Genomic DNA, 16,348 nt, shown 5'->3' on the forward strand with positions numbered 1-16,348 from the left:
ATTTAAGCATACATAGGGACAGAGAAAGCGACTTTGTTTTATACTATGTAGTGATGGGAGCAAGAATATAGCAGGACTGTTCTTTACGTACACTATCATTCCTATGTTTTACAGTGTACGAGCCAACGTAAGGCAACATATTGTATTCTAAATCCACAAAAAAGTGCGTATACACCTTAAATATATTATTATTGCGATTTTTATTTCACATCTGACACATAAATCACTGGAATGTCGCCATATCAAACAAAAGTGTGCGAACAGATCTGGATCGATTTTGACAAAGTTTATTGTGCTTTAAAAAAAAAAGGAACTGGTTAACCAGTTAAGTGTTTTCCACTTATGTCTTCACAAAATGAGATGATTCCGCACCAAGTTAACGGTGGACCTAACAATGAAATCGCGTTTTCTCAGATTTCAGTACGTTTCTTACTTGAAATAAATGAGAGGTGTGTTCCAATTGGAGCGTTTCAAAACAACGGAACATTCTCGAGTCAATGAGGCGTCTACGCCCTGGCCCGTAAGGTTCAAACTTCCAACACGAGAGCGATATGCTCTCAAACTATGACAACTCTTATTCCCACTTAGCAAACATTAGATTTATTAACCTTAACATAAAGGCCACTGAAACTGATGGGCACCCTATAGAACAATAACCGATGTAATGACTAATAACGGTCATAAACATTTTACGATATCAATTACAAAAAAAACTTTAAGCTGAGCCTTCATGGAAGCTGATAATACAGCCTCTCAGACTGTACTCGAGTGCCTGGAACTATTTTCTGGGCTTGACTAATAGGGTCTTCCATAACCCCATAAAAAATGTTTTGGAGAATTGGTCCCCAATCTAATTTTTCTATTGTATTAGTTGAAAGTATTAACATACCATGTACAGTGAGTTCGGAGTCTCGGTTCAACTCGTACAGCCTCAGTGACTCATCCAGCTCTAGCTGTGTTGATATTGTGCAGGGATCACCTTCTTCATCCACCCATTTCATTGTAAACACCTATTTATAACGGTAATTATGACAAAAACTATTGTACCAATTCTACATTTATTTAGTTAATTAAATCTCTATAAATTGTATTTCTACAAAAGTTTAAGTTTTAGATTGATATGATGAATTACAGTAGGTCTATTGTATCACAATGTCAGTGCTATGTATTGGTTTTTTTTTTTTTTCTTTCTGATTTATTCGTAATGTATCTTAGCCATACTACTTATAGTAGAATTATTTCGTCCGTGCAATTTGGGTCATAAAAATCGGAGCGGTGAAGCGAGTATTTCGCTCTCTCTTCCACTCACGAGCCTTATGGACGGGCATAGTGAGGCGCATTATTGTTGTCGATAAGCCTTATTGATAGTGTATTTAGTTCTGTCATTTTGTGGGGTAGTGATAAAAATGAAAGAAAAAATCACTAATCAAACACTTACACCACATACAGCCGCAAGAAGTTAACGAGAACGGCAGAAGTTAACACTTTGTATCTTTTCGAGATCTATTCTCATTTCAGTGAAAATTTTTAACACCTTGTTGATAATAATGCATGCTTGTTCTGGTATATTTTTGCCAACAAGCAAAATATTTGAATAAATTCTGCCGTTTTGGTACAAAACAAAGGAGTAGCCATTGTGTCACTAAAGAAATTCAGAGAGGGAATGCACAAAATCACATTTATCTCCGACATATGTACTATAATCAGTAGGTAGGTACAACAAATGACTCATAACATAACAATGTCTCACCACCCTTCGTATACCACCCCGCCGCCGTGCACCTGCCTTCGATGACTCATTTGTTTTTATCGATAATGCCGTTGCGCCCGTGCAACATGCTCACCGCCCTAGCCAGGCTATGTTTTATGACCCAAACTGCACGGACAAAATACTTCTACTATAGGAGCTAACACAAACAATTATGTTTAACGAAGCGTTGCTAGTATAGCATGTGTACTGCAGACACCAGAATGTGAACTCCACTTCTCATCACTTTGGGTTGAAGTCCCAATGTTATTCAAAAAAATATCATTTATTTATTATAATTATTTACCTGATCTGGAGCAAAACGGCAAGTAGCCACCATCTCATGTGTAAACTCCTCAAAGGTTATGTTATGGTTGATGTATGTGATCATCACATCTCCATTGTAGACAGTTTTCACTCGTACATCATTTACATGGTTATCCTGATTCACAAGTTGTGTCGGCATCATGACAGATTTATGGGCACCAAAAATGTAGTATATGAAACTGGAATAATAATTGGATAGTTAATAATAAAGGCAATTTAGAGAACAATACAACATAGGCATAGTTTTAAAAAGTAAAACTTTTTTTTAAATAAGAATGAGATCTGATTGTTTTTTTTTATTGCTTAGATGGGTGGACGAGCTCACAGCCCACCTGGTGTTAAGTGGTTACTGGAGCCCATAGACATCTACAACGTAAATGCGCCACCCACCATGAGATATAAGTTCTAAGGTCTCAGTATAGTTACAACAGCTACCCCACCCTTCGAACCGAAACACATTACTGCTTCACGGCGGAAATAGGCGGGGTGGTGGTACCTACCCGTGCGGACTCCCAAGAGGTCCTACCACCAGTGATTACGCAAATTATAATTTTTCGGGTTTCATTTTTATTACACGATGTTATTCCTTCACCGTGGAAGTCAATCGTGAACATTTCTTGAGTACGTATTTCATTAGGGAAATTGGTACCCGCCTGCGGGATTCGAACACCGGTGCATCGCTACACACGAATGCCCCGGACGTCTTATCCTTTATGCCACGACGACTTCAAAATTAAATTGAAATTTATTTGGCCAACCCTCATTTAATTTAATATTAGTAAGCTCAGTATGTTAGATATTGCTTTCTGGATAAACTTTGGCCTGCATTGTCTACATTTAATACCTCATGTACAAATACCTGTACACAGCAGTGAGTTCTAAAAATTTATATACATTTCCAAGCTTTAAATAATATTAAGTAATAACAAAATTCATAAAATCGATTCTTTGGTTTGTGTGTGAAAACAGTCAGAGATATTTTAAAATTAGATATAGTAGAAATGTATTCAATGATTCCAACAGATACTTCTATAACCATCGCATGTCTAATGTCACCAAAACATTTGGTAGATTGAAGGGCATGAAAACAAAATTTGTATTTGATTAATAAATAAAAAAAACGAAATTTTTGAGTTAAAATGACATGCTTTTATACATTAACAAGACTTTAAAGTTAGTTTTGACAGCTTCCCATGAAAATTACAGCACAAACTCTGTTAACCAGAGTATGATGAATAAGAATAGTAACCATTTCATTGGGATATTATTTATTTATTTTATGTACCTACGTTTTATTTTCATGAGCACTCTCATTGCACTCAATTTTATTTTAGAATGTTTTTACTGTTATTCATTTATTTATTCATTTCTTTCAATGCATTTAAAACACGACAACCAGTTTCTTGGGGTTCTTTTTTAGGAATGTTTTGATTACATTACCTATTTAAATCATTCATAAAATTCTATTGTGCCGTTCCGAACAATCATTGTGGAATAAGATTCAAATTTAAATAAAATGTAGTTATGCAGTCCACCTGTAGGGCTTCAACACCCTTTTGACATAACTCAACAGATCAAATTAAATTTAGTGACTCAGTTATAAAAATTGAGTGAGTTTAATTAATGCTCGCCATTTATGTAAACTGAACTCACTTCCTGTTTAGGTTCACATAATAGCACCTTCAGATCTTGTCTAACATTCCCATATAATGATTCATTTATATTAACTATTTATTGTGTACACAAACATACCTTTTACGTTAATGATGATTATTTAAAAAATAATAATAAACCGTTGCCCTCAAAAGAACACAATCCCATTGATAAAAGTAATCAAATACTTAATTCGCTATAACCAACACGATTTAAAGTAATAACAACAATTTACAAAAGTTTGACACACAGCTACACATACGTTTGTCATTCAGTCATTCATTTTATTACATTCTTTTTTTTAGGAATTTTATGACCTGGTAACTAAAACTTTTAAGTCATGTCTTATTTTAATTTATATTCTTATTTTTATGAAAAATTATAATATGGAGTGAAATAAAATGAAGATGATCAATTTGAGACATTAATCAACTGGGTTAAAATTAAATGATATGAAATGAGATGAAATGGGATGAAATATAGTCTCAGCAAAATGGTGGTGGATCCCGCGAAGCTATGTGCAGCGGCTTTGTTTCCCTTTCCCACATCTGTGCACTTTCACAGATATTAAACAGTTAACAAACGACCGTCTGTTTATAACCGGATTCCGGTTGCAACAAGATATGCGTGAAGTGTTGAGCCGCCGGATTCCGGTTGCGAATAGTCCGGAATTTGGGCTCTTAACAGATATTCACCATTATGTTTTATTCTTTCTAACACATTTAAAACTGTACCTAATGGACCTTCTCTCTCGCACATTATTTTCGACAAAATAACTGACCGCGGCTGTGTGAATCAGTCTGAAATTCGAGCTTCGAGCGGTCGGACGTTTAAGTCAATTTCGAATAAATTTATCGGTTTTGTGAAATTTTTCGTAGAGAACATGGAATCGTAAGTATTAATTCATTATATTTTAATAACATGGAGTAAATGTTATTTGCATTTTATGACAAAAACCGTTTTTGAAGTCACGGTACGTGAAGGTCACGCCATTTTTTGAACCTAACGGTCGTTTATAGTTGTTCGTTTTTAATAGAAAAATTAATAAAATCCAAACGATTTTTTGTAATGAGATCAATATTTTAATGAACTTCAATATAAGTATTACAAAGGACATGTACCTTAGTCGTAAATTTAAAAATTTCGAATTCAAAGATACGAACACACCAATGCGTCCGGATTCCGGGTTTGACAGCCCATGCTGAAAAACAAAGATACGGTGCATTTTGATATCAATTTGATAAAAAAAAATTATTGATTTTTTTTTGTTTGTTTTAGATATTTGATTTTTTTAAATTTTGTACCAGTGATTGGATTCTTTGCATAAGCCGACTTCTTGAACTAATTTATACTTTTTTATTTGCATAGATGGATGAACGAGCCCACCTGGTGTTAAGTGGTTACTGGAGCCCATAGACATCTACAACTTAAATGCGCCACACACCTTGAGATAAGTTCTAAGGTCTCAGTATAGTCACAACGGCTGCCCCATCCTTCAAACCGAAACGCATTACTGCTTCACGGCAGAAATAGGCGGGGTGCTGGTACCTACCCGTGCGGACTCACAAGAGATCCTTCCACCAGTAATACTTTTTTATTTCCAGCCAACGTGATGACGCCCGTGGCCGAGGAAGAGGTGGTCGTGGTGGCGGTCGTGTCCGTACGCGTGGTGGTAGTCGCCACCAAGCCCGGCCTTTGGCCTCTGAAGCGTAACTACCCTTATTTTTATAAATTTTTGTTTGTTTGTTTTATTGCATTGATGGGTGGACGAGCTCACGGCCCACCTGATGTTAAGTGGTTACCGAAGCCCAGATACATCTACAACTTTTTACACAAGCTTATTTCGTATATAGTCAAAACCGTTTACTGGACATCGTTTAGAACAACATGTCGGTTATAATAACCTAGAACAAAGGTCCCGGCTGAATGCTATATGACCGCCTAATTAAAAACATTGCTTTATACAACATTGCTAATACCGACATACCTCATAAAAAGACCACATTTAACTAATATTTCGGAGAATTAGATCTGTGAGAACGACCGGTCAAGCTGTATTGTAAACAATTTGAATAGGTATCCACATCTGTCTTCAATGGCCATTAAAATCAGGAAAGAAAACAATGGGACTTTGTTTAGTATCGGGTCTTTTTAAATTCTCAGAAATAAAGAAACAAAACATGTGCTTGCAGTTACTGTACCAACTTTGAATGATGTTATAAATTTGTCTTCAATGGCCATTAAAATCAGGAAAGAAAACAATAGGACTTACTTTAGTGTTGGGTCTTTTCAAATTCTCAGAAACAAAACATGTGCATGCAGTTACTGTACCAACTTGGAATGATGTTTTAAAGGACAATGCCCAAAATCAGCACTGCGTTATAATAAAACAGTATAGCCACAACACTATACTCAAAAATAATAAAATATTTTTTAGATTTTCTTAGTTCATTTGATCGAAATGGTATGTGGGGTTAACTTTATGTGTTTAATTAGTTATTTTTTTGATTTTATTGTATTATTTGAGTCGTCTATTATCAAAGATGGCAATCTGTGCATTTGGACAAAAAAAAAATGTTAGTGATATGGCAATACAGATTGATTTGAATATCAATCGTCTCCTTCAAAGAATACGGTTCAAAACCTGCATTAAAAATAAAGTATTAACTTAACCTGTTATTTATCTAAGATGTCGTTCAGAAGAGTTTTGTGATTGCCAATGGAATACAAAGTCAATAATTCGTTTTTCTGATTTACCAATAATTCTCCAAAAGTCACATTGCCGGCTTTGATAATAGTCGACTCATTTTATGACTGAAAGCAGTGTTGTCAATTTTAAGAATGTCCCCATAATCAGTCTTTACAAATAGTGTAAGGGCAGACGCTGAGTTTTAAAAATAATTTCAACTATGTCAGTTTTCGGCGTTATGAATATTTTAATTAATAATTAACATATATTACTATAAAAATATACACAAAATATATTACTATACTAATTAAAAACCTTTCTTTAGTTGACAAAGCACATAAAGTCAGGGAAAGTGAAATTAACCGTTGGTAGCACTATACGGTACGGAAAAACATGAATTGTCAAAAATGTCATGTCTTGTCGAGTAAAACAGAGCAGTTGTTTTTACTGATAAATACTGAGTTTATTGTGCTAATTAGATGTGTACTAATCATGTTCGGAAAAGGATTGAACATGACATCGTTCTTTTGAGTGTCGGAACTATACACGCGAGCAAAAGTTTGGAATCACTTACTTGAAATTGGTTCCGTGCGATATTGCTTACTAAAAATTATTTTAACTATCATAAAAATTACAACACTTTAAAGGTTCAACGGTCAACTTTAAATTGATACCAAATTCATTCAAATCGAGCCAGAAGTTAAGGAGCTATCCCGGATTAAGTGAAGGAGGTAGGAAAACAAGGAAATATGGTAAAATAATGAATGAATAAAACAACAAAAAATAATAAATAAAAACTTTATTTAGCCTTAAAATTAAGTATCAGTAGTTTGTGTTCCCTCCCCTCACCCTATTAGCTGCTTGAAGACGATAATTCATAGACCTGATCAGCTTCTGAATTGATTCTTGTGGGATACCTTCCCACTCCTCAATCAACGCCGATTTCAGCTTATTCAGACATGAAGGAGCAGAAGTTCTGGCACGAACCTTCCTCTTCAGTTCATTCCACGCGTTTTTTTTTTTTTTTTTTTTTTTTTATTGCCCTTGTAGGCAGACGAGCATACGGCCCACCTGATGGTGAGTGGTTACCGTCGCCCATGGACTTCAGCAATGCCAGGGGCAGAGCCAAGCCGCTGCCTACCGCTAAAGCCTCAATGGGATTCAAGTCAGAGCTGAGCGCTGGCCAGTCCAATGTGGCGATACCGATTTCTTTGAGGTATTCAGTTGTTACACGGATAGTGTGACAACGAGCGTTATCGTGCATAAGGAGGAAGTCATCGCCGGTATATCCCGCATAGGGAACGACATGTTCCAGCAGAATATCGGAAATGTACCGGTTCAAAGTTAGACCGTCTCCTCGTCCCCCGCCGGGGACGAAAACACGCTCGGTTTTACGGTCGAAGGAAATGCCGGCCCACATCATACAAGAGCCGCCCCTATAAGCCACTGTTTCAGTGAAACAGCACTGCGCAAATCAATCGCCAGGCCGCCTGTAGACCTGACCTGTTCGGTCACTACCGTGTAAATACATCCTGCTCTCCTCGGAGAACAGGACTTGCCTCCATTGCTCAACCTCCCAATCAAGATGGGTGCGAGCAAATTGAAGGCGTGCTTGTCAGTGAGCTACCGTGAGTTTCGGGGCTGTGGCAGGCCTCTTTGGAGTCGGATTCACTTGCTTGAGTCGTCGACAAATTGTCCACTCGCTGGCTGCTTCCCCACGATCATCTCGGAGCTCCTATTGGACGTCGACACCAGGTAAATGCCGACTGTGGAGAGAGGTTGACACGATAAAACTGTCATCCCTCTCCTATGTGCACAGGCGCCGTCCAGATATTGGTCTCGGGATAAAGCCACCAGTCTCATGAAAGCGTTTGTAAGCTTTCGAAACACAGGACTGGCTTATGTGGAGCCGACGAGCGACAACCCGCTGGCTGAGTCCTTCTTGCAATAGGGCTACGATTTGTGCTGCTTCTGTAGGTGTTGTCTCCAGTGCCGTACAAGGTAAAGGGTCAAAAGTAGCGGAGATGTGTACCGGTCAACAGGTGAAAGTCGACTGATAAAGAAAATCCGATAACAGGTGCTTTTATAGGGGTCAATAGGTGCAACTCGCGACGTATCAGATAATTGAAATACGTCTTTTTCGTTATTCCTTCACTTAATCCGGAATAGATTCTTAAATACTGGCTTGATTTTAATGAAGTCGGTATCAGTTTAAAGTTAAGAGTTGAACCTTTAAAATGATGTCATTTTTATGATTATTAAAAAAAATTTTAGTACACAAGATCGCGCGGAACCAATTTTAAGTAAGTGATTCCAAACTTTTGCTCGCGAGTGTAGTGCCAGTAAACATGTAGCTAACAAAACTAGCGAAAGTGGTGAATGTTTTAAAATTCTCTAATTTTGAATTATGATTTTCTAAGAAATGGTCTAAAAACACTTAAGGCTAAGTGCTCGTAGGAATGATGCATGGTCAAGGTCAAAACCCATAGCAAAACATTTTAATTTATTCAACTATGGACTGTAACACGTAGGTCGTAGTGCATAACTTCAATATTCATAAAAATGTAATATGAAAGAGCTCCACACACGCAGTTGCATGCACTCGCTCCATCTCACTCCCTCGTATTCGGACCATATTTTGCCTTAGCTCTACGTGGACTCGTGTCGGTTCGGGACTCGTTCGGGTCGACTCGCCGCGCCACGCCTCCGCGCCGCGCGGCATTGTGCTCTAAATTCCAGGAACTTTTTCGGTCCGGAACTACACATGTCTAGTGCTAATAAATAACTTATCATTGCGTTGAGTTCGTGTCCAGTAGAGTCTCGGGATTCCTGCACGCTCAAGAATATTTTTAAAGACTATTGTACCTATTGTTTCTGAGCTGGTGGTCCAGATTGTGTAGAACGTTTTTACAACGGTCCGTGTCTCTGTGCAGTAAATCACAACGATTCTGTTAAAAATGTCAAGCTGTGTGGTGAACTGTGCCCTTTCTCTGGTACTTGGTAATTGTAATAATACTCTCTGGTATAATAACCGGCAAACTTCGTGAGCAAATGACCTTGACTGCGCAGAACCGAATTTTAGATCACTTTGGTGGTGAGGGTGAGGCGCGACGGCAGGGGAAATCGTATCGAGCGCGTTATTGGTAGATCAGTCGAACCTTGCGTCCCGCACCGCGCCCTCGTTCCGCTTGCTCCCAAAAGTACGCTTGCGTACAGTGAAAAGTCTATCGTTATTAATCGTTAAGTTATTTGTTATAATTGCTTGTTGACTTTGTTGCCATTGCTATTTGTTGAGTGTTTGTTGATTTTTTATAAAAAATATACTATGCCGCGACAAACTGGTGTAGTATTCAAAAGAAAGGGTAGAAAAGTTGTGTACGACGTATATTGCTTCATTATAAAACAGGGGAAGAATGATATAGAAAAAGTAAAACAGACTTCGGAAGCAACAAAAACATCCGTGAGTGCTGTTAGGTGCATTATTAACGAAGCTAAAGGCTCTGGCTTGCTCGCCGTGTTTCGGACTCCGGGTAAGAAAAGATCAGGGAAGAAGAAATTTACCGGAATGGATAATTTCGTTCAATCTGTAATAAAAAGATGTAATCATAATAACTACATAACAAGCAGCGAAACTCCGTACCGTAGAAAGGCTTCGAAAAATTTAAAGGAGATATAAATTTTAATGGCTCGGTATGAAGTTTACGACGAATTATGAAAGAGCTAGGCTTCAGATGGAAAAAAAAACAGAAAATAATCGGAAGCTGGTAATTGAAAAAAGTTACATTCGATTACTACGAATCGAATATCTTCAAAAAATAATTAATTATAGACAAAAAAGTAGACCGAACCGACCGAGTTGTAAACTACACCGATGATCCTTATGTCGACTCATCACGATGATAGCAACTCGGGTGATAAAAAGTGATGATGATGGTCAAGATTATGATAACGAAAAAAAAAATTACAAATACCAGCTTCGCTTCAACTGAACCAAGACCTGGCAACAGCTCTAGTTTTGACTTAATAGAAGGAATATCAATTTTACCCCAAGATTAAATTATTACAATTATTAACCTATATTTTTTGTTGATGTTCTCATAAATATATAAATAAATACATATGTTGATTTTAATAATTTAATAGCATTATGACGCAGAGTACATAATGTTTTTGCACGTGAGTGTACCATGCGCAAACTTACCCCCACTACGTCGACAAATGCTCAAGAAGTTTGCCGGCTATTATAATTGTAAGCTTGTACACTATTGTGATTGTATTTTCAACGCCAAGACTACCTACACTAAAGAAAAATATTAATAAAGACAATAATATTTAATCTATAATTTAATTTATATTCTCAATTTGACCACAGACGTCAAGAACAAAAGTTTGACAATAAATAAATAGTATGCACGCGTGTGTGTGTCAAATACATGGTAGTATATGTGATGTTTTCTTTATTGATTTAATGTATCTTTTGAGCATTATTTAAAAAAAAAAATTAGCATTATGCACTTCTTCTCTATATTCTCTATAAGTTTTCGTAAAAAGGGATACAAAGTTTTTGCTTCACGTATTAATATATAGATGTATGCATTTCAGACTTCAATCGAGGCTCATTGAAGAGTTGCTGCCCGGTCGCCCACTGGAGAACCCACGGCACCCTAAGAGGGCAAGGGTGCTCCCTCCTAAGGTCGGGAAACACCCAGGGTGTGTATTCTGGTACTTTTAAATATATTTAAGTTTTTTAATAGCAAAACAGTATCTGTAGCTTTATTTTCAGATCGGAGTTCTGGAGACCGGACCTTCCAACTCCGGACCTGGATGCTTCGGTGTTATCACCTGCCCTGTAACTATGTTATTCAATAATATAACCTATTTTATAAATAAATAATGAAAAATATACTACAGAAACTAAATATTTGAGCCATTAAATTAATTAAATTTTTATTCAATAATTATTGGTTAGTTCGAAATCAAAGAAAAACTTGAATTTTTAGATGAGGTGCCTTACTTGATTTTTTTATTTTATTTTGTACTCATTTCTTAAAACAAATTTTTTGTAGATATTTACAATGTGGGCCTGGGAGTAGCCGGGCTAGCACCCCGGTCATGGAGTGGCCCGGGACTAGCGGGGCCAGCACTCCGGTTATGGAGCGGCCCGGGCCTAGCGGGGCCAGCACTCCGGTTATGGAGCGGCCCGGGCCTAGCGGGGCCAGCACCTCGGCTACCGAGCGGCGTGTGTAAGTATACATTTTTTACACATGCAAATAAACATATTTTTATGTCTTTTTTTTTATATGTGTTATTAAATATTCTTTCTATTTTGTAGTATCCCTTCGTCCTCTCGACCTCCTCGTCCTCTTCGCGAAGACGAAATTATAGCACTGCTGAATTACGGTAAGTACATTATGACATCAACCTTTTTATCGATACTCGCGAAAGTAAAATACCTATTAAAATCGAAACCATAACAAATAACTATTTTCCTTTCAGGCAGCGAAGAGGACTCTGAGGGAGAGGACGAAGAAATTCTGCAGCCGTCGCTGGTTCCCCGGGCGACCAGGATGTGGCTGGACGAAGAGGATGAGGAAGTTGAAGAGGAAGCGGAGAGGCTTAATATTAATTTGGAGTGGCCTCGACCTCCTCAACCTCTTCGTCCATCCGCATCTGCTCCAGTGGACGTCTCACCGACGTCCACATTAGATCCTATATATAAGTTTAAATTCGAATGGAGAAATATCTCAATGCCTCAAATAGAACCTCATTTAAGGCGAGAGCTTTTCTCCGAAATTATTGGTCCATCGGTTTCTTTCGCGACTCCGTACGATGCATTTATTGCCATATGGGATCGTGAAATTATGCAAGTCATAGTCACGGAAACCAACATTTATGCACAGCAGGTGGCAACGGCCATGTTGGCGAGTGGGACGATCGGCCCTCATAGTCGGATTACTCGATGGCAAGATACGAATGTAGACGAACTTTACACGTATTTTGCCATCGTTCTGGCTATGGGGGTGGTCGTCAAAAGCTGCTTAGAAGATTATTGGCATACCGCTCGGGATATTTTTTATACTCCGGGTTTCGCAGCGGATATGTCATATGACCGTTTTCAGCTGCTGTCCAAATGCCTCCATTTCAATAATAATGAGTATTGCGACATTACAATGTTGACACGACGCCAGGCCAAGCTCTACAAAATTCAGCCCATAGTAGACCATTTAAATACAAAATTTTCGGAGCTGTACAATTTGAGTCGAAATTTAGCAGTGGATGAGAGTTTGACGATGTGGAAGGGCTGGCTTGATATAAACCAGTTCATTCCTAACAAGGCAGCGACAATTGGGATCAAAACTTATGAAGTGTGTGAATCGCGGAGTGGTTACCTGTGGCGGTTTGAAGTTCACGCAGGCCATGACATCTCGACTTCACAGGACGATCCAATTTCTGGCACAGTACCAGCTCTCGTGCTCAGACTTTTAAGTGGTCTTGAGCATAAAGGGCACACAATATGGATGGATAATTTTTATAACTCTCCAGCGCTAGCCCGAGAACTTAAGACCCGCGGCTTTGACTGCGTGGGCACACTGCGGACTAACCGACAATTTGTGCCGTACGAATTGACGTCCCTTACAAAAAAGGATATGACAGTCGGTCAAGTGACGGGATGCACCTCGGGAGATGTGGATCTTTTGGTGTGGAAAGATAAAAACCGGGTGGCTTTTATTTCCACATACCATGGTCTCGCATCTGTTAGGTTTGAGGAAAGACTGAAGCCGACTGTCGCTTGCGATTATAACGTTTGTATGGGCGGAGTAGACCGCAAAGACCAGCAGCTCGCAATGTACCCCATAGAAAGAAGAAGGACAAGAGTTTGGTACAAGAAGTTGTTTAGAAGGGTGTCTTGAACTCACACATACTACACCAAGATCATTCATTTTCACATCGTAATTTCCGGACGGTGTTGATCACTCAATTATTGACTAGACATAGAAAACGTCCTCCACCTAGCACACAACTCACACCAACACAAGTGCATTGCCCGGCACAATATGACTTGATCAAAAGCGGAAAATCCGACCGCCTTAGGCAAGCATGTATCGTCTGCTCCAAGTGGACTAATTCATATTGTAGAGCCTGTAACCAGGCAATGTGCACCTACTCCTGCTACGGGATACACCACGCCACAAATTGACACTTTACCGCTCATTGACACTTTTTATACACACACGCCCACGCACACACACAGGGTATATAGGCACTAGTGTTAAAGATATTTCTTGTAGCCAGACGAACATACCTGATGGTGAGTGGTTACCATAAAAAGTTGCGACGAGCATACCTGATGGTAAGTGGTTACCGTAAAAAGTTGGTGGTTTGTTATTGTTACCATTCATATTGTTGCACAGTACTAAAAAAATGCTGCATGTGTTGTACTTTTTTTTTGTTATTTGCCGAGTTATGGCCAGCGTCGTGTCAACAATGGAATTCACAATTATTTATTAAATATATTGGCACATAAATTAAGTATCAATTGGATCATTGTGAGTGTTGGGTTATTGTATTTCACAATTTAATTTATGTGCGATCTTTTAACTGTATTTTTTTTTAATAATAATAATAATATCACTAAAACACATGTTTATTTGATCTATCAATCAAATAGGTTCGAAAAAAAAAACAAATAATAATGATTAATTTTATTTTGAATAAGTCCATGAAGAAATCCATACTTATTGACCATTCGTTGTTATTTTTTCACTATATTTAGGTTTTTTTTTTGTTTATATTTTTTTCCAGATATGTGCTGTTTTTCATTGGAATCAATGCCCAGTTTCATGTAAATCTTGAATAATTAATTATTATAGCACTTGCAAGCATATATTCTGCAAAATCTTAGTTTTTATGTGACACTGTTTTTTGTACTAATTTTAAGTGTCATATTTGAGACGTTCATATTCAAAATCTGTAAAATAAAACAGTGTCATTGCTTAAAATAGCTTGGCTATAAGCTCAAATTATTGTAAACAAAAAATCATTTGGCTCTGACGCCAAGAACATAATAAAAACAAATGAGTTACGAGAGCCACTCGAGTGACATTTGACGAGGGACGTTTTTGTGTAAGCACGTGCAGTATAAAAAAAATGTACTGGAACATGTGGCGGTTTGCCTTTTATTTTATCACGTAGGTTAGTTTGTTTAATAAATATATAATATTACATCCAGCAAGCGTTTTTTTTTTATCGAAAAATTAAAGTTAAATTTGACTACCCCGTATTATTTTTATTAGAACTGTTAGGTGTAGTATTAGACATTACATAAAGAAATCTATCTTCTTGATAAATCCAATTGGAATTCTACAAAATTCATATTAGATTTAGAGAAAATCAGGTTTTTCTAGACCTAGATCTCGGTTTTACTCGGACTGCTGATTCACCCAATTCCGGTGCAACAGTTGGCGTCAATTGTCATTTTGACAATTTTACTGTCTAAAGGACATTTATGTCTGAAGAAACCATAGGAAGAAACACTAAATAGACAAAATAAAACAAATCACAGAAGTTCACTCCTCGCGTTCCCGCCAAAAAGTCTTGGTGAGCATCTTTTTTTTTTTTTTTAAGAGATTTTATGACCTGGTAACTGAGACCTTTAAGTCATGTCTTATTTTACTTTATATTCTTAATTTTATGAAAAATGATAATATGGAGTGAAATGAAATGAAGATGATTAATTTGAAACATTAATCAACTGGCATGAAATTTAATGAAATGAGATGATATGGGATGAAATATAATCGCAGTAAAATGGTGGTCATTTACTGAGATTTTTTCAGTGGACTTTTTGGACGAACCCGAGAAGTTACGTCCAGCAGCTTTGTTTCATTTTCCCACATTTGTGCACTTTCACAGATATTAAACAGTTAATAAACCACCGTTATTACACATTTAAACCTGAAGAAACACTAAATAGACAAAATAAAACAAATCACACAACTTCACTCCTCGCGTTCCCGCCAAAAAGTCCTGGTGAGCATCTTTGTCATGCCAAGCCATAGATTATACATTTAACTATAATACTAGGCTGCACTAAAAGTATCGGGAATGGAATATTTCCACTGTTCCTGTCATATTAAAATCTTTTTAATTGAAAACTCCTTGGTTTTAAAAATCGAATACCGGTAAAATGGGGCGATTAGGGACAAATTCCAACTTTATGACCAATTTTAAGGTAGTTGTTGATGTATATAATACTATATCAGGATCAAAATGATTGAGTCTTGGGGGCATCTTTGTTATCCAATTTAAAACTAAGCAACTAGCATTCCAGTTTAAGTAAAAAAAGCAAAAATAAGTGTAATCCCTATTTACCCGGATATTGCGGTTAATTGGGACGAAATAAGAAATTTGCTAGGGTTGGTACTACTTGGTTTTAATTTATTTATTTATTTAGTTGCACCAACAAAGTGATATATGAGTCGTCTATTATCAAAGGTGGCAATCTGTGCATTTGGACAAAAAAAAATTATTGATATGTCAGTACAGATTGATTTGAATATAATCGTCTCCTTCAAAGAATACGGTTCAAAACCTGCATTAAATAAAGGTTAATAGTTAACCTGTTATTTATCTAAGATGTCGTTCCGAAGAGTTTTGTGACTGCCAACGGAATACAAAGTCAATAATTCGTTTTTCTGATATACCAATCATTGTCCAAAAGTCAGATTGCCGGCTTTGATAATAGTTGACTCATATATAGATATAACTAAAACTTGATTACATTTATTTACTTATTAATTTATATTTACTTGGGAAATGATCCGCGACAGACTTTTCGTGTACGTTGTGAGACAATTAAAAAAAACATCTATTTCAACACTTAAAATTAGTTCAACGCAATCGAACAACTCCGAATGAACTTTGACGGAGAT

General features: G+C 37.2%; 2 protein-coding genes, 1 long non-coding RNA gene and 1 other non-coding gene across 9 annotated transcripts in view; 1 reads left to right on the top strand and 3 right to left on the bottom strand.

The window, feature by feature from the left end:
- The window catches only part of Apkc (atypical protein kinase C), a gene marked incomplete at its 5' end in the record, with an annotated part of 203,402 nt that extends 199,432 nt beyond the window's left edge, over positions 1-3,970 (bottom strand). Inside the window, 3 exon segments of the mRNA NM_001043458.1 lie at positions 890-1,010; positions 2,055-2,253; positions 3,827-3,970. Coding sequence (NP_001036923.1) covers positions 890-1,010; positions 2,055-2,216 — 283 coding nt within the window.
- Positions 3,971-4,538: 568 nt separating this feature from the next.
- On the top strand, positions 4,539-14,645 carry LOC101743030 (piggyBac transposable element-derived protein 4). 5 transcript variants are annotated; one of them, XM_038019095.2, is made up of 7 exons: positions 4,539-4,618; positions 5,332-5,436; positions 11,019-11,126; positions 11,200-11,265; positions 11,483-11,659; positions 11,749-11,816; positions 11,913-14,645. In XM_038019095.2, exons 1-7 carry the CDS (start codon positions 4,611-4,613, stop codon positions 13,325-13,327), a joined length of 1,947 nt encoding a protein of 648 aa, XP_037875023.1. In that variant the 5' UTR covers positions 4,539-4,610; the 3' UTR covers positions 13,328-14,645. The 5 variants fall into 5 exon arrangements, with proteins under 5 accessions (XP_037875023.1, XP_062531062.1, XP_062531059.1 ...); XM_062675078.1 differs by lacking the exons at positions 4,539-4,618; positions 5,332-5,436 and adding an exon at positions 6,232-7,147; XM_062675075.1 differs by lacking the exons at positions 4,539-4,618; positions 5,332-5,436 and adding an exon at positions 8,694-8,791.
- Mir2731-1 (microRNA mir-2731-1) lies at positions 13,090-13,180 on the bottom strand. Its single transcript, NR_107288.1, has one exon. It is a non-coding gene; the product is annotated as a microRNA mir-2731-1 (primary transcript).
- LOC110385468 (uncharacterized) lies at positions 14,105-15,452 on the bottom strand. Of its 2 annotated transcripts, XR_005246070.2 has the most exons (3): positions 15,372-15,452; positions 14,739-14,926; positions 14,105-14,385 (listed from the first exon to the last, which is right to left on the bottom strand). It is a non-coding gene; the product is annotated as an uncharacterized LOC110385468 (long non-coding RNA). The 2 variants fall into 2 exon arrangements; XR_009976187.1 differs by having other exon boundaries at positions 14,105-14,926.
- Between the last annotated feature and the right edge of the window lie 896 nt (positions 15,453-16,348).

The sequence above is a fragment of the Bombyx mori genome, chromosome 3 (genome assembly GCF_030269925.1).
Source record: "Bombyx mori chromosome 3, ASM3026992v2".
NCBI lineage: Eukaryota > Metazoa > Arthropoda > Insecta > Lepidoptera > Bombycidae > Bombyx > Bombyx mori.